Source organism: Fulmarus glacialis, unplaced genomic scaffold, assembly GCF_000690835.1.
Source record: "Fulmarus glacialis isolate BGI_N327 unplaced genomic scaffold, ASM69083v1 scaffold10499, whole genome shotgun sequence".
Lineage (NCBI taxonomy): Eukaryota > Metazoa > Chordata > Aves > Procellariiformes > Procellariidae > Fulmarus > Fulmarus glacialis.
The window spans coordinates 212,132-238,154 of record NW_009233915.1 but is presented as its reverse complement, the minus strand read 5'-3'; the positions used below and the strand labels follow the sequence as shown (position 1 = coordinate 238,154).

Genomic DNA, 26,023 nt, shown 5'->3' with positions numbered 1-26,023 from the left:
TGTCTTTGTAGATGTTCTCCTGCTGTAGCCCCAGGCGTTGAGGAGGGAGCACACACATCACATACAGCTTTTAACTAGAGCAGAATGGCTGAAAGACGATTGTAGGATGGAGATTTGTATTCGTTTTTCCTCCTTCCTCCCCTCCCAACCTCTGCAAATGCGGTCGTCTTCAGATCGCTGCTGGGATGTTCTTTCTTTTGCTGCTGCTTACAGCTGAAAGAGGGAGCCTTTGGAAATGTATTTTAGTCTTATGGTAGTGGTCAAATAACATGTTAGTAGACTCCTGGCTGGCTGTGCAGATTCAGCTGATGCTTCTCTTCAGTGTGTGTGTGTGTGTGTGTGTGTATATGTATGGATTATATGCATGTATCAATAATGATGTATTCTGAAGTCCTCATAATAATAATAATATTGTTATTATGAGGTAGTCTTTAGAGAAACAATGAAAAAGAGAAGGTTAATGATTGTCTGGGTTAAAACTGATATTTTCTCTAGTCACATTAAAAGTTCTTCTGTAGCTTGATAGAAACTATGGGCTTGTGGCATTAGCTTTTGGTTGAAATTCTCTGGCCTTTTTTTATATAAGGGTAGAATTGACGTTCAGGGTCCCTCTTGGCTCTTAGTGTTAATCCCTTTGTGGAAATGATCATGAAGTAATAGCTATTAGAGCCTAACAGAGATCTTATAATAGGAAAACAAATTAAATGTAAACAATTATGAAAGTGACTTTAAATTTTGGCCCTACATTTGAAGGTATTGCATAAATGTAATAACATATTGTCTCTGAATAACATGGAGGAATATAAAATATATTGAGGTGCCTGTATGATGCCTAGAATTAGAGATAGCCGTAAAGCACACTGACAATACGTTGTTTTATTCTTCTAACCAGGTTATGGTTAAAAGAATTTAAAATGTGTCATTCTGAGCTATTTTAAACTGTTTAAGTTCTGTGAGAGTCACTTTTACAGAAAATGTGGTTATATACTGTAATAGATGGGCTTTGTATTTTCTTTATGCATCAATCTTTTGTGCTATGTTTCAAAGCAAGTAGGAACAGATGGAGGTTTGCTTTTGATACAACACAGCATTTAAAATTCTAGTATTGTGAAAAGGGTATGTATTATTGAAAGACTAGGTTTTTTGTTTTCAGTATAAAGTTGCATTAGGATAATATTTTTTATCATGCTGTTAGAGATCAAAGTATTAGTATAGTAAATAATCCTCTTTGTCTAACAGATCTAAATACATAGTGGTAGCTTGCATACTGTGCTCCTTACTTCAGGAGAAACCAAGAATTGATTGTGGGTTGTCTGCCAGTAGAACAACAGTTCGTCTCTCCGTGTGGGAAGAGCATCTTTTGCTGGCACTAAATGGGATTATACCATTGCCAGGAGTCAGTGACAGCTCCGTGATTATTGCCTTTGTCTGTAACAATTTATCCTGCATGGAGAATGTGTCCTTTCTTAAAATCATTCAGTAATGATCCTATGACTTTTATAGTATCTCTACTCAATGTTTGCTGCCGAGACAAGCAAATGTGATGTCTGTGTGTGTGTAAGGTTGTCATATCTTTGTATCCATGATATATAAATACATGCAGACACAACCATCTAAACTGGCATGTTGAGAATGCAAGGTAGATTCTTCTCCAGCTGTTGTCCTTGCATGGCTGACGTGATTGTGCTAGCATCCTCAACAAAATAGATTTAGAAGTGCAACCAACTAAGCATAGATAACAGACCACTGAAAATACACGTATTAGTATATAGTTTCCTACAAGATGGTGCTAGTTCCATTTCAGTTGTTTTTCTTCTCAGATATGCTGCAATAAATGCATAGAATCAGAAGGAATAATTTTATAAGGAAGAAGTATATAAAATTTAGTGTATATAAGGATATTTAATATGAAAAATGAATTTGTTTTAAGGTTACAGTCTGTTAATATTTTTATAGCACAGGATAACATCAAAACTTAAATAGACTTTAGAGTTCAAGCCAAGTCTGCCAATCTGCGTTGATATTAAATTGTCTACCCAAGATCACCCAGTGAGCCTTGTGTAGCTTTTAAAAAATATCTGTAGCTTTCAGAGTACTTTGGATGCACAAATGTTAAGAAAAGGCAGTTAGGTAAATCAATACATATTGTACCTTTTCTCTGAAACAGTGTTGTTTAACTGCTGGTTTGAGATAACCATAAGGCTGAAGAGCTCAGTTGGCTGTCTCATGAACTGTCCTTAATGAGCATTATGTTATTTTCCCCTCTCGTTTTTCTAGGCTGTTCAATTAACCCCTAGACGATGGCTGAACCTGCAGGAGTACCAAAGCAAAAAAATAATGGCAGACCATGGGGTTACAGTTCAGAGATTCTTTGTAGCTGATTCTGCAAATGATGCCCTGGAGGCTGCTCAGAGACTAAGTAAGTTGACTTATAATGGGAGGAATCTGCTTCACCAGATAACAATCTGGAAAATAAATTGCTTTCTAATAAGTTGTACACAATCTTCAAACTGATGTTTATTGAAAGTTTTGATATATTACCCAGATGGTAAATATATGCTTAATTTCATTTGTGAACAACTGTTTATAACAGCAATATTTCTTTAGAACTTTATTTATAAAATGTTTGGTATGCAGCATGTAACATGTTTAATTAACATTATTTATGTAAGTTTGAATAATTCAGAATAACATCATGAATGGTTGCTGAGGAAAATTATTTGTTGTTGTATACTTGATATAATTTAAGGAACTGAAATAAATGAACTTGTGTAAAAGGTTGCTTTCAAAGACAAATTTGCTCTATTAAAAAGCAAAGGAAGAAAAAGGTTGTGGACTCTCCATTTTAAAACATGTTCAGAACCCAGTTGGTTACAGCCAGCTTTCACTGACTCTGCTGTGAGCTGGTGGGTTGGACTAGACGATCTCCAGAGGTCCTTGCAACCTCAACTGTTCTATGATTCTGTGAAGAAATAAAATATGTACGAGAGAATTATATACATGTATATTTGTTCACATGTATGTTTGTCCATATGGAGAGAAAAGAAAAGGTGAGTTGAGTTATCTGCCATCACAAAAGGACTTGACAGTGGCTGGGAGAGAAGACCGTGCTTCTGGAACTTCATTTTGGTTCTCTGACAACATCCTCATTTTAGTGTGGTGAACATAAGACAATAATGTGGGTCAGAAATGAATTTATGTAATACCTTTTCTCTCAGAAGGAAATGCGTTCAAGTACGTTTGTCACCCAATTCTTACTCTGAAAGAAGTTTTCTACTTTTTAAAGTTAATAGTAGTTTGCATAGTTTTCCTCTTTTCACTTAGCTTTTGTTAATATATCATACATCAAAATGCCAGAGGACAGACATTATTGTAGTCTAATTGTGTAGTAACAGGAAGGTTTTTTGTTTTATGTTTTACATAATGCACAAACCACTTAGTTAAATGGATTTCAGTTTTGCACATTGGAAGGTAAATTAATACAACTTACTCGTATCAAAGATCTCATCAGACCTCAAATAGCTGAATAGGTTTAGCATAATGGGGCTTGCTAAATCTCTATAACTTTATTAAGGTGATACATTTTTCAGTGATCAAAACCTTCTTATGACAACCAGTATATTTGAAAATATATTTGAAACAAAAACGTGAAATGCAACTGTTATGGTCATTTAGCAGTGCAAAATGAAAAATGCTGACACAAAGCAAAGCTCATAAAATTGGAGAGTTTCCTCCTGTCTGGATGTCTAAGAAAATCAAGAATGCGAACTGAAGCTGTGGCAGGTTTTTCACAAATCTTACAGCACTTAAACTCTCCTCTTCATGATTGAACTCGTAAATGGATTGGTCTATCCAATAACTGTTACTATTCTCGATCTCTATAACTATTTGGAGAAATAAATTACTCCATTAAAGGCAGTGAACCTTTTCTGTTTTACGATGCCAGATTTATTTTAAATAACCACTGTAGCTTGCTTGCTTTGCAAATCACAGAAATATTGGTCTATAAAAAAAAAACTGTGTTGAAATTTAAATAATCGAAAGTGAAATCTAAAACCAAAAATTATTTGCTAATCAAACTTTATCAGGTAAATTGTATGTATTTTAACTGGGTTGGCTTGTTAACACTTCAAAAATTACAGGCCCGTGGTACCTTTCTTCATTTTATGTAATTGCATTCAACCATGCTGCATTACTGGGCATTAAAGAATTGTGGTTTATAGTGTGGAAGCTATTTCATGTTGAAATGATTGACGCTCCATTGATCCACTAAATAATTAACAACATCCTTGTAATCCTTCTGATAGTGTGCTGTCATTGTACTTCTAACGTGCACTTTGAAAACTAAGCATCGGGAACTAATTTTTGCTACTGTGGTCGTTGTTCCAAGATTTCATCAGATTTATCTTCATGGTTCTTCAGACTAGTAGTATCTCTGTCACTCAGGTTTATCTGCACAATTTGATATGGGCTGCCATCTTCGGAATATGCAACCACACAAAGTAAAAAGTTATGGGCAAACCAAAAAAACTTCAGCCTACAGGAGGCACAAAATATTCCAAAATAAAATAACCAGTGGAGGCAGCTTTGGAATCTTCTTGAGAGACAGGCTTCTGCAGTAAAAGATGGTGAAAGGAGAGCCTAATCACCCTTGCCAAGTCCTGCTCAAAAATCTGGTGTTTTAGATACTGTATGCCACATTGCAGCTGTCCTTAATTTTAGCATCTGCAAACAAGAAAGGATGCTTGCCAATGTATTTTTAAGATAAAAACAGAATAAAGTTATCAAAACTTTGAAAGTCAAAGGTTCAGTATTTTTCTTGTAAAGGGAGGTTCTTTCTATAGACCTGTCGTCATGAATACAGGAGAAACAATTATTTTCCTTTATAATCTTACAGCATTACATCATTTATACGGGTCTGCACGTGTGATAAAGGGGTACAGATAAAGGGATAGAAATTCCTGACATGGAAGTCTTTAAAAAGTGTGGTATTCACAAACTGATTTCACAATTTCACCAAATACTACAGGCTTGACAGAGCTGTCTGTACTGCTGCAGTGCCTGTGGTTACCCATTTTGCTATTGTTGGATTTCCTCTTGATGCAATGGAAAGAGATGAGGTTAGATCATTTTTGCTGCTGTCTTCACTTGTCAGGAGGGTGTTAATGCATGTGTTCCTGAAAGGGTTTGCCTTTATCCAGTATCAGCAGTTTTGTTGTAGTTTGCTCATTTCCTCTGTTGCTCTCTCTATTTTTATTAATATGTACACTGAATACACTGAATATTAATTTTCTCAGAAAGATTTTCAAAACTTACCAACAGCACAAAAGGCAGTCTACAAGGAATTTTTAATGGAATTAAAGGATTGTTTTTTTTTTCTTCTAAGATAAAATGGCAGATGTGAAGAAAATTAAAATGACATCACTAATATTGACTTCAAAAGAAGTTGTACACAATAAGGAATACAGAATTAGGCCCCAAGGAATTCGTTGCCTTCTACGTGCTAAGCAATTTTCAGGTTTAACTCTTGTAGAGAAGGTGATATTTACAGAATACCAAGAAATGCAGTCTCAAACGGTTTTGTGTTTCATGTTAAAATTTCTAGGCTTTCAAGAGAGGAAAGAAAAAGATGTTGTGCTGTTTTGCTACAACAGTATGGCGTTGCTTGATCTGCCATCTGAAGAAACACAACCTGTAAACAAATTCTTACAGTTCTAGTGCAGCTATTTAACAGAACAAAGTGAAATATTTGGGGGTTGAGTTTTTTTCTGAAAGGCAAGATCATCTGGCTGTTCCTGCATTAACTCACAAGTCTTCTGATCTGATTCTCACTTAATGCAGTGGTACATGAAGGGCTTGCTTAGCCAGTGAAGGCATTTCCTTTCTTGCTATTTCTTTTCCTCATACTGTAGTACCGATATAAGGAGAAAATCCTTATATATGCATACATATACCCAGGCTATTAGGGTATTAGGTGCTCATTTTCATTGCTTGTATTGGGCAGGTGCGCTGTGCATCATTTCAGGGTCCATCATTTTCTCTAGCCTTCCCCACCAGAGGCCCTTAAGTCTCCTTCAGCTCATGCACTGTTCTTTATGTTCTGCCTGATGGAGAAGTTATTAAGGGAACCATCATTTTAAACTAGTAGGTGGACAAAGCTGAGAGGGATTATAATTATACTGGAGGGTGTTACTATGTACTGTCAATTGGCTCTTTGAATCAGTAGAGACCTTACAGAGGTGGTTGAAAATGCTGACAACCCTAAATGGATGCTGGAAGCTTGGCATGCGTTTCTTTTTCTGATTTTTAACAAAAGCAATAGAGTGCTGCCCGTTGCCACTTAGAGTGTTTCATTACATTTAGGAACCAGTCAGGTGCAGTGTTCACACTCTATCACAGAGAAATGCAATTGAATTGAGTGCAAGGCTTTTATTCACTTTTCTTTAAAAAATGTATAACAAAATATAGTCTCTGCATATCCTATTTCTATTGCCTTATGCATGAGGGAACTCATAAAATTCAGCTTTGGACTAAAAGCATGCTTTTTATATCAGGCTGGAGAGGTAAACATGTATTTTATAAAGAACAGAAGGGTTTATTGAAGCCTCTTTCCATGAGGTCATTTACCTGTCACCTATTATTCACCATTTTTTAGCATATTGAGTTCCCAGTCATGTGATCACCAGTCTCCTTCCTATCTCAGCCTGCTGTTTTTTTTTCACTTGGCTACGTTTAATTTAGATGGAAGGCGACATTTTTAAGTGATGTTTTAGATTCCCTATCTGAAAGCTCATCTCTCCAATACAAGTTGGGAAAACCACTTGAAACCAACATATGTTTAGAAGGGATCAAAAATTTATTTTTAGCTTGCTAATGTCCTTTTTTGTATAGATTATGGAGAAATTGTTGGTTATAGTGCTGTCTCCATTTAATTTTAAGTTTTTATGTTGGGAAAAATGAAAAAGGTCCTTGAACCTGATGTTTCTGAGGATATTAGAAATGTGAATTTAGGTTCTTTTTTGTTATACCAGGACGAGCTTTTCTGAGTATCATGTACAGACCAGCTCTCTGTTGTTAAAGTTATCTTTAAGTAACTAACTTAATTTATCCTCAGACTTTGAGTTTGTTGGCTACTTAACTAATCTTTTTTTACTTCCATCATGTGCTTTTCTTACATGATTTAATTCCCTTTCTTCTTCTCTCCATCAGGATAGGTAGTAGAGGAATTGCCTCCTTCAGCATTTCTGTGATTTCCATATTTCTTTCCATTGTATGGTTCACTGTGTAGTAATAATTTTTCACCTGTGCATAATGAGTTATTTCTCAAAAAAACCTATGTACTTAGTGGTTATTACTAGCTATTTTTTGGAGCCCCTTGGATTATGCTTCTCTGTGTATGTTGAAAAATCATGCGTTGCTGAAATAGCGTTCCACGGAGCTGGATGCAAAGAACTTGCTCGCTGTTAAGGAACAGCTCTCTCATAAGTCCTCCTATTTTCTCTGACAGCTTTTATTAAAGTTCTTTATACTTAAATTATGGCTTTCTGAAACTGTCCTTTCAGGCAAAATAATGCTGTGAGTTATTGACTAACATGATTCTATTCTCAAATGGATAAGTATTTAGAAAACAACCTTTTAAATTTAATAGGAAACTAGTGGTGGATGAGCTGCCTTTGGACCACGTTCAGCATTATTGAGCATGAGTATTTCTCTGTTCTGTTTAGCAGGTTTTCAGTTAATGGATTTTTGCCTTGTCTGAGTGGTGAAATCTAAGACCAGAGGGAATCTGCATTTTCCTGCAACTCCTCAATAATAGGAAATAACCTGTTAATACTCTATTACTCCCAGTCTTCATAGGCACCTCTTGAATGCATCCATTTCAAAGCTCCACAACATTTGCCATCGCCTGTGGTTTTAATCTCTTTCTATCCCTTGTCCAATTTCCTGTTCTTTCCTAGAGCCCGTTCCTCATTGTATCTATTTTCTCTTGTTTCTTCCTAATCCTATCTTCCACCTTATGAGTTGTGACTGAGAAAAGCCTCTTCCTTTTTTGTGCTAAACAGTAAGTTGTATCTTAGTCTACTTACAAAAAATATTTAGCAGTTGTGTACTGCTAAAAGCCACTGTATGCTTGTGTGCATACTTTTTTTTTGCTTGCTGAAGTGCTTTGCTTAGACCACGATTTACTTGACATAGCAGTCATAGAAATTAATTTTCTCTGTATAATTAGAAAATAAATAATGATTGCTAACAGTTTGAATAATATTTTTTCTGTATTTGTCCGGTTTGAAATGGTTTGGTTTTTGGAAAAATTTTCCAAATTTAATTGTTGTGCCAACAGCTTTAAAAATCTCACTCATGTCTGAAAATGACGAAAATATTAAACTAGAGTAAAAGTTATGAAGGCAATGCCTTGTATGTTACTGTTATTTAAAGTATTTTTTTATGGGAAGCTTAATAATCAATATGTCAGTGATCCAGTTTATTTACTCCATCTACTAGATGAAAAAATCAGTCATAAAAAATTAGGGGAGTTAGGAAAGATGTTAAAGGGTTGGATTCACTGAAACCTGCTTTACTAAGGATTTTGTTAGAAAGTCATGTTAGTGCAAAGCTGGAGTATATTACCTATTCGATAGTAGCTCTTTTTATGGACATTCTTCATTTGCTCTCAAATTGCTTTTAGGTGCTTTAACTTAATCTGTCTTGGAAGCTAAACCACATAAAGGCACAATTAAGGTGGAATTAGGGTTTCCATTTGAGGATTTCATACACAATGGCTGTTTGCACTGCTGTGTAGCAGGACCTTTCTTCCTGGACATGAGCCCTAAAATAATACTGCTTTCTCCTCTTTGTGTACATGTTTTATTTGGCTGGTTTTGAATCTTGTAATTCCTGCTTGTTCTTCCTCTCCCTTGCTCCCCTCCTTCCTCTGGGTTTCGTGCTAAGAAACTTTATTTTACAAAGACTGCTGAGAAGTGGCAAAGTTTGAAGCACAGCAGTATTTAAGCAGTGCATTATCCTTGGTAAACCCTGCAAGGGGTGTCTTTTGTCGCTTTACTGCATGCCTCATTCCTCCTCTTCAGCTTAGCAATGTTTTTTCACGTAAGCCCTTGGCACCCATGTGAAAAATGGGCAGCTGTGTAACAGCACACGCATTTGTTGGTAATGGCCACGTGTTGCATCCTGCATGCCAGAAAAACAGGCAGAAAAACTTCCAGCTTGCCTAACTGTGATTTTGAGTTTTATTCTTTTTGAAGCAAAATTAATAAAATATTTTGTTGAAGCTTACCACTGTGTATTGTGTTGTTTCAAGTTGAGCCTTTCCGTTTCAAGTTAAATTACAAATTGTTGCTTTTTTAATGTTTTAGATATGAAGATTCTTCGAAGGACCCTCCATCTCGTGAGGAATTGCAGAAATAGTTAATTTCAAATGCATTGTTATGAAAAACAAATCTGTTTTGTTTTTCTTATCTGTTCCTTTTGTTAGAAAATTACATGCTGAGTGTGAGTCAGTAAATGCAAGCTTGAGACTGCTTACAATAGTTGGGTATTTTATAACCATTCTTCGTCGCCAAACGTCTTCGTATTCAATAGATTTATAGTAATATGAGTAATGGCAAGGGGGCTAACAAATCAAAATCTCATTTCAGATGTTTGACACTAATGTTGTGCTGACTTATTGTTCTTTGTGTTGGATTTCTGATCAAATTACCGAAATAGCTACTTGGAAGTAACAACACAAAGTAAAAAATACTCTAGAAACGGGGTACTGAATTTTGTATTTAGTATGTGCCATAGAAAGTGGTCATTTACAAATTTCAGTTGTGTTAAATAGATTAGTGGATTTTTGTTTATAAAAAAAGGAGGTGGCAGAAGCCATAGCTCTTGATTCAGGAATTTTAACAGGTGGTAAAAAATGCAACATTTCAGAAGGAGGGTACAAGATGACTGCTGGTATTTATTCCAGACTTGTCACACCATATTTTATAGTTCTTCAAGGTAGTTTTGCAGCTGCAAAACAATAACCAGATGCGTAATTGAGAAGCAACTGCATGAAATTTTCTTTTTTTTTATGCATAAAATCAGAACCATTAGACATGCTTTATGTATAAGGTATGAAACACTAAACAACATTGTTTTCTCTGCAGTACTAGCAGCTGTGTAAAGGAGAAAAATCACACCTTCTACACTCTCTGGATGCCCATCTGCTTCTAGATATTTGGGGGCCGATTACTGAAACAGAATTTCTTTCTTTTCTGTTTTTTTGGTTTTCCTTGTTTGTTACTCTGGCTTGCATTGGAATGTACGTGATAAAGCATTTCCTTTGGTTTTAATTTGTAAAACCCTGTTGTAAAAATCTACCTGTGACACTAAATAGGCTTTTTTTTTTTTTCCAAAAATGTATTTATAGCTGCTGGTTTTATCTGAATGCCACAGTGTATCCCCTTCTGGGAATATCCGTTCCTGAGGGAAGATAAATGAGTTGTGCTGTTTTTTTAGGATTCTGCCATCACTGACTGCAGAATGGAATCCAAATTTTTCATTTGATATAAACTACAGCACTGTTGAAAGAAATACCAGCTTGTTTGAATAATCATTTAGTTGGCACTTGTGCTTTAACAAACTATATGGGACAAGGTATAAAATAATGGTTATTGTCCAGCAGCCATGTGTCACTTTCACTTGAGAATTCTTCTCTCATTTCCTGGGAAGCCTGATGTATTTATTTATTTAAAAGAAGTCTATGTGTTGATAGTTACTATAGCTTAGCATGTTTTTGGTAACAAATACTGCAAATATTATGGGTTTAACTTGTGATGGAAAAGATCAGATTCTCAGCCTGCAATCTGTAGTTTTTCCTCCCTGGGCCTCATTACTACAGCTGTACTGGTGGTGTGATCTTTGGGGTGACTATGATCAGAAGACTCGCGCTTCTTTTCTTTACGTGGTATAAACCCTCAGCAGGCGACATGTTTTAGGTATTAATTTTGAAATAGTGTTTATTAGTTAGAAACTTGAAATGAGATGACAAAGCTTCTGAGATTGATGGGTCTGCACTATGTAGTGCTGCATCTTCTACGTGATCAGCCTGTCAGTGTGTAATCCCTTGGATAAGGGTGTCAAAAAATGTAAAATGTGGGGTGTGTAGCTTTTATTTTCAACTTTTTAATGGGAATACTACCAGCAAAATCATGTTGAACTGAATTAATAGAAAATCTAAGAGCAGAGTGATGACAGTCTAGAGTCCAGGATAGTTTAAAATTAGCCCCTTTTTGTAGGGTCTCTTAGGTCCTACTAGCAAAACTCTTTCATACGGTCAGTAGTTTGGTAGTAATTTCTTCGAATAAATATATAATCTGATCCCTCCTCCGTACTATGGACACTTTTATTCTTGAACCTGATTTTATTTGAGGCTGCAGTTTCATCTGCGAAGGGGACAAATATGGCATTAGCTCTGCCTGCCGCCTCGTTGCTCCTAGGTGTATGGAGATACTTTTCGTTTTGTAGTGAGGCCCCAGATGATTGGCACGATAAAAACCAGGAGGAACTGGGCTAGATTTAGAGAGAGGAAAACCCAGAAACTTTACAAACAGTGAAGTTTTGAGTAGTGATATGTTCCTTCAAATTAATACTTAAACTTATGCTGAAAAAACAGTTCTTACTCAGATGCTTTTCTTCAACTGAATTATGAATTGTTGCTCCATCTTTTACCATTTCTTTTGTTGAGTGTTTAAGACAACGGTTCTGGTTATTGCCCTACTTTGATACTGTCGTAATTTCCCTGATCTCCACTAGTGTCCCCAGGTGACGCAGAGCACAGCAGGAAGGTACTATTGCTAGATAACCACTTTCTGTATATAATTCAATTGAGGAAGTCGCATTTTTTTACTCTGTCAGTTGTTTCTGTTAAATTTGTTACACCTTTTGTCTTTATGGAATAGGTGGTGGTTTAGGATGGACTGTGATTGATGTGTAAGGATATTAGCTTGTACATTTGCTATAAAAGCACATGGTTTTGAACCAAGCGAGAAATCTTCTGTCACAGCTGGCCGTTCAACTTGTACAAAGCTCCGAGAACACACAGCATAGAGCCTCCGTACTGTGAATTCCCTTCCCTTCTTTTCCTCCCTCAGCCTCCTCCAGTCTATGAAGTAATCTTAACTGGTATTTTGCAAAGGTTAGTATGACTTGCAAGAGCTTGTTTTATCTTTAAAGATGGGAGCAATTTACAAGCTGATATTCTGAATACATCAGCAGTTGAGAAGTATGATCATAAGAGGCTATGATTATTATTTTTTTTGGTAGATAATCTCTACCTAAAGTGGTAGAGCACTTTTTGAAGCTGAGGATGTTCTGACATTTCGTTAATCTGCTACTTCATATTTGAGAAAGTGCTGTGAATTTAAAATATGTTTATCTACATTTCTTCAAATATTTGCAGTTTAAGAAAAGTAAAATATTTCAACACACTTATGAATATGAAATGTATCTTTGTAACCCTGCTGGATTTAATTGGGAGATATTACCTACTTCCTGCATCACAGTATATTTTAAATGAGGCTTTAACCCTTGAGAATGTCATCACAAAAAACATTTAGTAAGAATCATGTTCAGGTTAGTTCCAGAAGTTAGCTGTGCTCTTATTTTAAGTGGTTTTTCTTTTGTTAAGAGAAAACTGAAGTTGACAGTTTCGCCTATATGTGGTATGCTCTACCCTGTCCTACAGTTAAAGTCAGCTATTGTTTCTTGCGTCACTGAGAAGGATAACATTTTTCTTGCACCTCCCCTGGGCTTAGTTGGACTGCTCACCTGAGTAAGATAAATAGGGCCAAACTTCAGGCTATAAATCTTAAATATATTTATTGTTCTAAATGCTTAAGAATAGCCCCAGGATTTTTTCAGAAAGAGGAAAGAAAGGCAGCCGTGAAAAGTTTACTGTATAAATAGTTAACAATGTAAAGCCACTGGGAAGATTCACCATTCCTGCACTGTGCTTCCCTCTACTCCCTGCCAAGTCTTATCCCTCTATTCCTCCAGTTATTCATCTGTGTATTTTAGTAGTAGCTTTCCTAATCTTATTGTGTGAGTATTGTGCTCTACTGAAGATTATTGTCATAACAATCCCAATACTGTGTCTGCATGTCCAACACCCCCTCTTGTTCTTGTTATCACAGATAAATCTTTTATACAGGTTTTTGTTTTAGCTCATTAAATGTTCAGTGTGGTTGATTTTCTTTTTCTTATTGGCCTTTCCACATCTTACCTTCAGTATAATACAGCTTTTGTTTTGGATATGTTGGGATAAAAGTGGAACAAGAGAGACTTGAGACTGATTACTGCAAATTTAACTATCTTAGAAAAAACTGTTCTTATAAAATTTTTCCTCCTATAAATACAGGCTTATGTCTCATGCCACAAAGTAATCTGCCATTTAAATATGCTGATTAATGTTTGCTATAAATAACTTGCTTATTTTTATCTTTTGAGTGACATTCCTATTTGAGGTGCACATGCAGATAGTATGTACTTAGTTATTTCTTTGATCTATAAGGAGCTAAGTTAGATGCTTAAAGATGCTTTCGTACTGAAAAGTTATTTTACAATTTTGAGATGAAAAAATTTCATGTATTTTCATATTTCATGTTGTTGGTTTCCAAAATGAGACTCCTGCCTTTTGAGTTTATTCAGCTTTGTGTGTTTTCGCAATTTTAATGTTATGGTTTCCGATTTATGGCTATTTTTTACATTGAGTTTTTGACATTTAGTATCCTGTAAATAGTGATATGTATGCACTTCGATAGACTGTAGTAAGCATCCTTCAGAAAACTCTAGGCTGATGAAGAAATGAAATAAACCAGTCAACTTAAATACTAGAAAGAGATTTTTAAGGGCTAAGGTTCAGAGGTAGTTTAACAGGAGTTACATATCACTGGGGTTATCTATATGATGTGATACTTGTCAGTTGTGCAGAAAGGAATGCAATTAGTGCAGTTAACTGCCACACCTTGAATACTGTGTTCAGTTTTGGGCCCCTCACTACAAGAAGGACACTGAGGTGCTGGAGCGGGTCCAGAGAAGGGCAACGAAGCTGGTGAAGGGCCTGGAGCACAAGTCTTATGAGGAGCGGCTGAGGGAACTGGGGCTGTTTAGCCTGGAGAAGAGGAGGCTGAGGGGAGACCTCATCGCGCTCTACAACTACCTGACAGGAGGTTGTAGCGAGGTGGGGGTCGGTCTCTTCTCCCAAGTAACAAGCGATAGGACGAGAGGAAATGGCCTCAAGTTGCACCAAGGGAGGTTTAGACTGGACATTAGGAAAAACTTCTTTACTGCAAGAGTGGTCAGGCCTTGGAACAGGCTGCCCAGGGAAGTGGTGGAGTCACCATCCCTGGAGGTGTTTAAAAGACGTGTAGATGAGGCGCTTAGGGACATGGTTTAGTGGGCATGGTGGTGTTGGGTTGACGGTTGGACTTGATGATCTGAGCGGTCTTTTTGAACCTTAATGATTCTATGATTCTATGATTCTATGATTCTAACAGCAGGTAGGGCAATGTTAATTATATGTTCTTTTGTCTCTGTATGAATTGTTTTAGCTATGTAGATCCCTCTTCTTTTGCATCTTATTAGGTAAATTATACCACAAGAGACTTTCTGCGAGTTAACTGTCACTGTTATTTACACAGATGTAATTTATACTGCCTCAAATACAAGTTCTGAACTTGACCTCAAAGTGAGAAGGTTGGAGTGGAAGAGATGGCAGAAGCAGGAACAAAACATCACGCAAAAATTTTGCCTTTTAAAGAAAAATTGCCCTATTCTATACCTGACACTTCAATAAAATCTGGAACTATTTTCTGCAGAGTAGAGAAAAGTAATAATCTACTGTAGCATTCTTCTTAGCAGCTACCGCTTCTAATTTGTAAACCAGGCAGACATGATTCAGTGACTCTGCGCAGGAGCTGAGAAGTGGGTTTTCCAATGTGGTAAAGCAACTTGCTGACCTTAAGTTAATGAAATATTAACTAGTTCTTAACAGTTGTTCGGATGTCAGAGAGAGCATCTGTTTTTGAGGATTCATGGAGGGGGCCATTGGGATGGTGCTTAGGTCACATATTTGTCATTTAAATACCAGACTAGCTGAACCTACAAACTCTCAGCTGGACCATGGTTATAAAGCTGGTATACAGATTTGATCATCTTCTTCTGACAAGTTCAACACAGATTTGATTCACAGTCCTGCTCATCTGAAGCTGAGAAGTTGCTGAATGGCACTGTGCATAAAGAATGTGAACATTTGAGATGTACTTGCTCAGTCAGTTATGTCAGTCCCTTTATAGGTTCAACACGGGTTCAAAACACTTAAATCAGCTGCACATTCTCTTTCTTTGCAAACACAGTTGCTGCTTATTCCAATTTTACATTTTTGCCCAGAAAAATTCTCTTTGTATGTGAGTAATTGAAAAAGCTGCAAATTCCACAGTTTGATACGACTGCTCACTCATTGTGATGTTTAAACTGTGCAATTTCATTAAAATGTGTAGAATTCAAGTTCCCAGCATAATACCTACCTGTAAAGTCCCCGCAGAGCTCATCTTGCAGTAAGCCTAAATGAAACAGCTTTGCTGATTTCAACATCATATTGAGATGCATCTTTCCCTGTAAATGCTGACTGCCAAACCAAAAGCTAATGCGCCTCTATTGCTTTTTCACTCATTTTTCTAGGCTAATTTAATGTTACAAAACCTGAAAAACATGAAGTCTAACTGTGATGTATATAGTTCTATCTTTGCTTGTTAAGGTAGGGATTGGAGCTTGAGGTATAAATGCTAAGCAGTTAAAACCAGCAAGTTGGATGTTTGTATTCCCTCAAAGGACTAGGAAAGGTCTACACAGGACAGGCTATTGTATGAGGAGGGCAAGTAGGCTTCTAAGTAATCAGTTCAGCACTACTAAGAATTGAGACTTGTGCCATGTGCCTAGTGTATGTAAGTGTATGTAGTGCTCTCTATATCTTTTAACCAACTAAAAAGTGCCTTATTGGATACCAGAATTTGGTTGTCTTACGTATCCTCTCTCCTCTTTCAAGTTCTAAAAAGGTAATCGTGTATCTTAGGGAGAATCACAGTTTGTATTCCTTGGATTTAAACTTGTCAGTGGTTGGTCTCACTACAGACTGTTCAGTCATAATTATATAGAATTTGGTATGCTATCTAGCAAACTGTTCTGAATAAAATCCTATGTGACAAATCAAATGCTGAATTGGTTCAAATGAAATGCTTGGGCAAAGCTGTGTAAGGCTTTCCAAGTTCACAGAAAAAGAGAGATTAGAAAGACTGGATCAGTCAAGGGAAGCACAGGAGAGCCTGCAATGGGCAGGAGGTTCTTGTGCTTGTAAGTGGGCATTTGTGATGGTGTGTGTCCTCAGCTTTCCTGCGAGCTACAAGAGCAGCTCAGCAGTTTGTAAGCTCAGCTTTCTTCAAGGACTTAATAAGAATTTATGCAGATAACACAAGAAATTTGGAGTCCACGAGTACCAATAATACCTGTAAGTATTAAGGAGCACTTTTGTTTTCTGCCAATATCAACACTTTATTCTGAAATGCAAGTTGTCACCACAATCGAAGAAATTATTTATTAAATTCAATAATTTTGGTCACACAGTGGGTTAAAATGTGTATTTAATAATAATAATAATTAGCCTATTAAAGCACACAATATTTCTCATTCAATGATTAACTGTTATATTCAAATAAGATGATAAATGGCATTATCACCTGATGAAAGATGTCTAAAGGGCTCACTGACTGCATGGTGAGCATGACGAAACTTCAAAACTTTTAAGTTACAAAGTTTATCTTTGAGAATTATGTGAAAGCATGAAATGGAATATAATTTATTTTCTCTGGTGGCTCAAGATTGCTCTTAAAAGGTGCTCTATCTTTAGTCTTCAGTGAGACATGGGCAAATTTCATAGCATCTGAGATTTGCACAGCTGTTCTGTTGGTTTTACTTACTTTTTATTAGTACTGTGTAACACTGAGTAAAATCAGGAGCTTTTCTGCTATCTAGTGCCTCTCATTGTGACGTGTAGCCCTGCAATATGGTATTGCTATTGCTATAGGCAACAGGCATAAGCTTTGTACAGTTTGCAGAGCCTCAGGATTGAGGCTTGTCAGACTTCCTCTGTCACTTTTCTTGACCTGCTTGCAACTTTGATTTACTTGGTTTAGCTGTAACAGCATTTTTTCTAATTGACCAGGTATCTGCGGCTAATTTGGTTTACTTTTGTTTATCTTTGTATGATGCCACTGTGGTTTTATGACTAACGTAATGATGCAGTATAGAGAAGTACAGACATGGTATAATAAGACGCTTTGAGAAGTGGAGACATAGGGTGGGGTGTAGCAGAGTACAGGTATAGGGTGATGAGAGGCAGAGTGCAGGCTTGATGCTGGAGATCCCACAGCAATAAATAACTCACCGATGGTCAGTTAAAGAAATGCAGACCACAAGCAAGATAAAACAGTTCTAGTGTTAACAAGGAGAGCAAAGAACTGGTATCTAATATCTGTAAAAGGCACTGTATATAGTAAATTAAGATGACCATGGACCAGTGAAAAAAAGGGCAAATTTTAAAAGTGTGTGGATCCTAGAGTGAGGAAGAAGAAACCATCAAAATGAAAATCGTATTCCTCCTAACAGAGGACTCCAGATGGTGGTGACTTGTTCTAACAGCCCTAGACCCGAATGAAACTGTCAACCTTAGGACCCAGAAGAGCACTGGAAGGTTGAGCATAACACCAGGAAAAGGGGTAGAAATTAGGAAACAGTTGTCTGACCATTTTAACTGCATTATTATTGAAACTTTTTCACATACAGGTATTCTTTCTTGTTCTATAATAAGTAAATCTGGAATAAAAAGTACTTTTTTATTAGATTGTTAAGATTATGGTTATATTTACAATATATTGTTGGCTTTATACATATCTAAATATGTAAGCTATGCTTTCTCTTTGCCCATAGACAAGGTTTTCAGTGTAACATTGCTAGTAGCATAGGTTTATGCAAACACCTAACAAGTATGACTGCTGCTTCCCTGAAGCTCAGTTTCTGTAACTCTAGGAGGTTTGAGAGATGTGTGTGCTCCTCTACAGGAGGCCAATATTTGGGATTTTTAAACACATCCCCCCCTTTTTTATTACAAAACCACAGTCAGTACACTGAGAGCGTTCCCCGCTTGAAAATATTTTTTTACAAGAACAAAAAAGACAGTTTCATTTGTATATAAAGAAAGAAATAGGCTTATGTGCAGGAGTGAAGGATCTTAAATAAAACATTGTCCTTTTTCTACTTTAGTTCAACTGGGAAAATCAATTTTTGGTTCTTCAACTGCAAAGAAAGATCAAAAGGAAAAACTGACAATCTAAACAAAGGGCAAGGTGATATGGGCTGCTTACACTCCTGTTCCCTGGTGTGCTTCATACAGGCACTTTTCCAAGCAGAATACATTTACAGAAGAATCAAGGCTATTTTTTTTTTTTCTCCACTGAATCAACAATGTTGGGAATAAAAGTGACCAGCATATAAAAGTAAAAAAAAATACTAAGTTACATTAATTTTGTGGAGTTCTTTGGTGCTAATGTAGGCAACGGTTATCAGATGTGTCAGGTTCCTCATTGCAGAATACTTATGTTTTAAAGAAAAAAGATGATTTTACTTCTCTAGAACTGGCCAAAGCTATCAGGTTTTTTTAAGCATGTTATGTAATGTAAGAGAAAAAATATTCAGTGCAATGTACAGTTAGAGTACGTTTATTCTTTCTTAAGTGCCTTGCAGGATACATATTTGAATCTTCAAATAAAAGCTAATTTCAGTCACTGTGGAGGGAAACTTTATGGAGATTGGCTTTTCTGCTTTGTAGTGAATCATATTTTTACCTTTAATAGACAAAACGTGATTTATTCTTATAGGCTCATATTTACAAGAGGAGGGGATTAAATGCAGGAAAAACATAAGGGAGGAGTGTGAAAACTTTCTTTAAAACACACAAACAAAAAACCACCCCAACCTGAAAAATAACTTGGAAGACATTTTATGAAGTGTATTCATTATCTTCTGCATAAATGTAAAAAGTCGAAAATAATTACAAAAGTGTTTGACTTTAATGTATTTACGCTTTTTGGAGAGAATTATTGTGCATAGGCATCACTTTTGTAACCATACTAAATGTTAATTCGATGGATACTCTAAGAAATAAACAGGCTGCTTCTGACTCAAGGTGCATCTTTGCAGGAAAATATTTTTGTATGAATGTTTTGTATCTGTATGTTTGGGTCTTTATCTGTGCAGGCAGAATGCATTTGCATTTGGGATTCTGTACTTCGGCGTGTCTTGGCATGGTAGAGATGCAAATAACTATCTACAGAATGCTCATTTCAAATACAGATGGTCTGAAGTTTCGAAAACAGCAATTGTAGCTGGCAGCTCTGGGATATTTTGGAGAGTGTAGTGTTTTCAGGGAAGGGTACTCTGCACTGTAGCATTTGAAAAACAGAACCTTTAGAAAATGCTTCCAAATGATTGTCACAAATGACTAGTGATTTATAAAGTTCAGGCCTGTGATTTTTGATCAAGACTTCCTCAAGCACTGAGAAGCTCCAAGACCACCTCCTTCAAGTCAAGTGTGTCCAATGAAAGCTTTGAAAGCAAATCCACTGATTTTAGACCTTAAATTTGGGTGCCTGTATAATAGCTTTGCAAGGCTATTATATATTACATAAGCAATAAAAATCTGGCTGTGTGTTTGATCTACGTAGGTTTTGAGCCAGTTCGAACTACTTGTAGCGTGTTTATTGTGTTAAGTTAAATCTTAACTTCTGATGACAAATAGTGTTCTGAATTAGGTGAGTGATAAGAAGCCACATAGAAAAATGATGATAGTAGTAATGAAATGTGCCTGATTTTCTAACTGTGCTTATTTGCAAGTTTTTTCTTTCTTTGTCTTGTTTGCTTAATTGATTGTGTAACAGGATAGTTCCTGGGAGATGTTGACAGAAAACTGCCAACTCTACCCGCAGTCTGCGATGTCACGGAAGTGGCATTGTGGTACTTCATCACTTCACTTCTTGGACAGGAGAGCAGAAGTTTGCTGTAGCTCTCTGCTGAAAGTAATCCACTCTTAATTTTAGATTTTATTTGTTGTCCTGTTTCTTCTTTCAGTAGGCTAGGACAGTTGAGAGCTTTATGAAAAGTTTATTGTATGGAGCACACATGACTAATATGGGTGGCCAAGGTCAGAGCCTCAAATGTCTTGTTCTCTCTATCAACACCTTTTCTGCACTGCTGGCTGAAGCTTTTCTCTAGAGCTGCACTGTACAGAGCTATGAAACAACCCGCTCCTAGGGGAAATTATTTTATTTTGCAAGATGGTTCAGGTTCATCACTGTTATTCTTCTCTTGCTGCTAGGTCCCTTGTCCCTCTGCAGTTTTCCTAGGTTACAAGCACATTGACAGTGCTTTGCCCTGGGGATAGTGGACCTTTATGCTTTGCTCTGTCTTCTGGTTTGGCCTTTTGGGATACTATACAGGCTGCCTTGAAGGGTGGAGCATTTTGTTTTACACAGGTCATTGTTTTGTGACATACTGGGGTTTTGTTTAAATCTGTTTGCCTTCTAATAATGTTCCCTATGCTGAAAACCCAGGAAATTGTTGATATTTCAACTTCGCTGCAGGCTGCAAATGAGTAGGACCTAACCTCAATTTAGTTGCCGCTGCTTAAAAATTCCTTTAGCAAATGCAGACTTGGTTCTGCAAAAGTCAGCTGACGTAATATCAGAAAAGCAGTTTGGTGTTAGTTGAAAGAAAAGACATGATTGTAGATGTTCAGTTTCAGATCAGTGGTAATAAAGTAAAAGAAAATTATTGTGTATGTTATCTGATTTCATTTCTCATGTATCCAATATGTTTAGCTTTAAAACTCTAGTCCAGAGGCTGTGCATCCGATTTACTTTGAAGAAGAGTCTATTGATATCAGAACAGCTATGTTTGTGACAAATTTTAAAAACAATCTTCCCTTGTGAAACAATAGGAATTTCTATATACAAAGAAGAAAAAAATAGATTGTGTTAAAAACGAAATTGCCGAAAAAGAAAATAAGGAACGGTTTAGATTCATGTGGGTTTGATTAGGAAACATGCTAGAGAGAATATTTCTTGGGGTGAAAAAATTGAAAAACAATGAGTATGGTTAATAATTACTTTTATATCCTTAATTTATATGAAATAAATTATTCCTCTTAGAAATGTCACTTTGTATGTCTTGGTGTAGAGTCATTTATCCCAATTTTAGTAGCAGTGTTTTGTCAGTAATTTAGTAGGTAAAATGCTGTTTTTCAGTGTTTGGGAGTTAAAACATTGATGAAGTTTATAATGTCACTAATATACAAAGAGTAACCTTTATCCTCCTTTTAGTTAACATTTGGGTTTTTTAAGGTGTAACCATTTTTTATTTTTACTGTGGAATCGTTAAAAGTCAATCACTGGGATTGTATTACTCTTTTATGCTTGGGACTGTATTAACAACCAAAAAGAGTGTTACTGATTCTGGCTTTGCACTGTGAGCAGACAACACAGGATTTGAATTCTTTTCCTTCTGTCCCCAGCCAGATAACTCATAACAGTACGACTCTTACAAGAAAAGTGCAAAGGTGTATATCCAGGGTGAATCAGATCATAAATTCAAGTCTTAAAACTACCTTGTAGGATGCACACTTTCCCATGGTTTTATTGGGTAGGTAGAACTTGAAATATGAAACACAGATGTTTCTTTGTATAGCCTTCATCAGCTAATTAGTTACAGGCCTCTTAAGAAAAGATCTTCAGGAAATACTTAAATCTATCCCCTGTTAATTGATGAAAACGTGCACTTATGTGGGGTTACTTAGAATAATTGTTGTCTTCTTTCAGACAATTTATTTTCTGTAGCAAAATATGGTATTTTAGTTTAAATACCCAGGGAACTTTTAAAAGCAATTCTGAAAGGCAAAATGGACAAATGGTTACAACTATCTTTGAGGTAGCGTATCCCGCTAAATGGTTATAGCTCTTTTCTTATGAGGAAGCATCTGTGGAGAGCTGTTTTGCACCCAGATTGCTGCCAAATATTTTCTACTATTGTGTGTCATATCCTAACTTAGATTGAATCCCGTAGACCATGCTGCAGGTTCTTGAAAATCTAAAGCAAATGCCAGCATGAAATGCCCAATGGAATACCAAGGGAAGAAAATGCAAGCAGTGGACTGCCTGAGTTGACTCACCCCCTAATGTGGATGTACGCTTCGATTGCACCGACTGCTATATGTATATATATCTTTCCAGCAAGAAGGATCCCAGTGCCAGGGCTCACTTTCTTGTGTCCCCAACAATGTACCTACAAGACCGCTGATTTAAACCAGATTGACTTTAATACGGAATTTCAGGTATTCATAGTAACAGGAAGATCCACATACCGCTCAGTAACAGGGAAGCTTTTTACAAAAGGAACACCCTGTTTCTTACACTGTGACATCTATATGGATTTGACTATATGACATCTACTGTCTAGACATCTATATGGATTTGACATTGCCCCTTTATGACTGAGCAGTAGGACATAGGAGTATCTATGTCTGTTTGGCTTGCTGCAAGTTGGTGAGATATGTTAGACCTACTTACTTGTAATGTGTTAGGAAGTGTAGAATTTGGGAAGAGATTGTTACACTGGGAAACAATGTTGTTCAGCATTCTGTTCTCTTTTAATAGCTAAATTTATTAGGTGTGTATACATATATATATTATTTTGTGATACGTATCTTAATAGTCAGACCTGTGAAGTCCTTGGGTACGTACCCTGCTTGCTAAGCTTTTAGGGGATACTGTCACTAACTGAGGTTACAGGCCTGACTCTGATTGAATATTTCTGTATTTATTTACGCAAACAGCAGTAAAATTAAGCTCTTTTTTAATTAAAAAAAACAAAAGAGAGCACAATTTTTCCCCCCTCTTGTCCCTTCACTCACCGTAATTTTTATATTCTGTAATTTCAAGCATGCATATTCCATTTTAAGTTTTTAGATTAATATATGTGTGTATATAGAAGTAGTACATAGATGTTAGGGGGGGAAAAATATTTCTGTGAATATGAATTTGAAAGGATGTTAGATTTTCATCTCTTACTGGCTTATCTCCAGTATAGCCTCAAAATATCTGCCCATTATGAGTGAATGTGTTGATGTCCGACTGTACTAGAGGTGAATATCGCTTTCCAGGTACCCAAGGCCAGTGCGTGCTCTGCATGTCTGGATTCTCATGCCAGACAATACAATATCTCTGCCCATCAGTTTGACTTACAGCTCTGCAGATACTTAAAGCTGAGTAGAAACAAAACTGTTAACAAATCCATGCAGTAGGTAAAGGTGAAGAGTATCAGAATCGCGACACAAATTGTGCAACACAGATTGTCATACAAGCTGTCGTTAAGAAGTTCCAGTTTCAGAAGAAAGATCTTAATTATGATCTTTGAAACATACACTGTGATTAATTGTAACATCCAGGGGCTAGCATGGACCAGAAATGTGTGAATGGGGAAAAGGCTGAGGAAGTGTTTGGAGCTTCCTGGACATCTGCAGACATTCCAAAGCTTAATTTCCTTCATGTCATTGCAACCATATGTATTTTTATGGGGTTTTTTTAGTGCCTAAAGATTAGGAAATAACTTTTAATTGTTATTTATGAAGCACCATATGGCTCTCTGTAATTTTGGCTTCTCATGGAATGAGGAAAATGAAATTAATTGGAAATCACACTCAGAAATCTATTATTAAGTTAATAGAGCTAACAGCTTGTCCAGTGTCCTCATACAGAGCATGTTGTAGCTGCACATAATAACAAGCAACTCTTTATAAATCCACGAAGAAAATTAAGGGGCAAAGAAAGGCTGAGACAAGAAGAGAAGCTGCGTACATTGGTACAGTGCGTGGTCATGAATGGTTCAGCTACAAGCTACTGGTTAAAATCAAGGATACAACATGTATTTTGACAACTCCTTTACAGTGTGACCTAAATCATTAATATTTTCTTCTAAGTTCGTGAACTAAAGGCTCATCTCAGGGGATAAAAGGCTTTTGTCCCATTTTTTACTTTCATCTTCCTTCATAATGCTAAGCAAGCAGAAGCTTGTTTGGTCCACCCAACTAGGTTGTTGCAAGCTTGTGTCTCTTTTGTGGCTTATGTTCAGTAAGTAGTGGTAACAATTTAAACCTCGAGGTTTTTTTCTCTTAACCTCTCCTAATACGCAGTGAGTCTTCAGAGCTGAATCTGTAAAGTTGTCTTATCTTGCTTCCACCAAACACTCAAAATTGAGGACTTTTAATACAATGGTGTTAAAAAGAAGAAATCACCAAGATGAAAGACTGTAAAAATTACCAAGCTATGAAAAGCACAGTGGGACTTTTTTTTTTCCTCTTATCTGGAACATTCCCTAAATTGCCTTTCTCCAATGTTTTTGAAAAGTGTCTGCAGATGGTGTGATATTAAGAAAAATATGACAGAACAAAAAAGGAATCTAGAAAAAATATCTAAAGGAAGTTATTTTTCTTAGAAGGCTAATTAATATTGGCAGGGATGCATTGTTAGGGATGCATTCTGAATGGTTTTATGTTGAATGTCTTGGCGTACCGCATGCATGTGAAGGAATTGTGTAGGTTGGTTAACTTTATGAAGCTGTAAAAAGAACGTTGTTCATGTAATAAAGATTTGACACTTGATCTTCTAAACAAAATTTTTTTGGCTTTGAATCTAAATTCACCATTGATCAGTGAGATGGCCTTTTTATGGAATAATTAAGTCTGAAATATTGAATTAAATATTAACAGGTTCTTATAATGGGTCTCCTCTTAACCTTTTTCCAATATTAGATTATTTTGGCAATTGCTTCTATTTCACATACGTTCTGAGTAAACAAAAATAAGAGGAGGATGATAGTACATCCTCTCCCTTGTTAGTTGTGCTTAGTGTGTTACTGGTATTATCTGACATTAAGTTATAAACAGTTGTGCTTACCACAGATGAAACTTCATCTGCCTACAGTAGTTAATATTTACCAGTTGCCAGGGGGATAAAATATTTCTTTTTGTACTACTTAATGCAGCAGGGTTTTTTATGAAATGAAAAGCTCGATACCATGAAAACTGACATCAGTAATCCTTAGAAGGATTTTAAGCAAACTGTGCAGGAAATCATATCCGGGAATAAATATACTTATTATTCTGGTTGCAGCATTTCTATGTTTTAAATAGGTATTTCTCCATTTATTTTTGTATTCCATTGTCTTTTGTCATCTTTAAACCCTTATGTGGTGAGCTTTCTCTGTCTGTTTCAAACTTGGATAACTCTGTCTTCTAGATCTGGAGCTCTGGAAATGAATGAGCTTTTGCCCAGAAGTCTCCAATTAGTTAACCTCCACTTGACAGGAATGAAACATCAGAACCAGTTCAGATAGTTTTCTTCTTCTTGGTTTTTCTTTTCACTCTGGGTGAAATTCATTGCTGCTTCGGATGGCCAGAGCCATACCTGTTCATCACTTAAGTCCCACTTATATCTGCAAAAGAACTTAAATGTCACATAGCCTCGTGCAAGCATCTCTGTTACTAGATTTTACTTCTCCGTCTGGATTTTACACCTGCTATCAGATGTCTGTTAGAAGCCATGCTGGAAAAAGATTATTTCTTTAAAATGAGATAGTGTTTATTTTCATTGTGGAGTCTGATATTCTTTTATTCTTCAAATAGAAAATACCGTAGTAAATGAGACTACATTTGAGTGGCAAATGCTGTGGTCTTAAAAATGTCCTCTTTTATGTTTGTAATTCCTATTTGTAAGTAGTTCTTTTCAATGTGCAGAAGGTAAGGTGGTGGTGGGGTTTTTTGTTGGTAGTCATTGCTGGTTTGTTTTTGGTTTTTTTTTTGGGGGGGGGGAGGGTGGTGGAA

The 26,023-nt window shown here is 36.4% G+C and overlaps 1 protein-coding gene across 1 annotated transcript in view; it reads left to right on the top strand.

Annotated features, from left to right (window-relative positions):
- Positions 1–2,277: 2,277 nt before the first annotated feature.
- Positions 2,278–26,023, top strand: part of SUCLG2 (succinate-CoA ligase, GDP-forming, beta subunit) — a gene marked incomplete at its 5' end in the record, with an annotated part of 104,662 nt that continues 80,916 nt past the window's right edge. The window contains one exon of the mRNA XM_009585486.1: positions 2,278–2,419. Coding sequence (XP_009583781.1) covers positions 2,278–2,419 — 142 coding nt within the window. The remainder of the gene's footprint in view (positions 2,420–26,023) is intronic.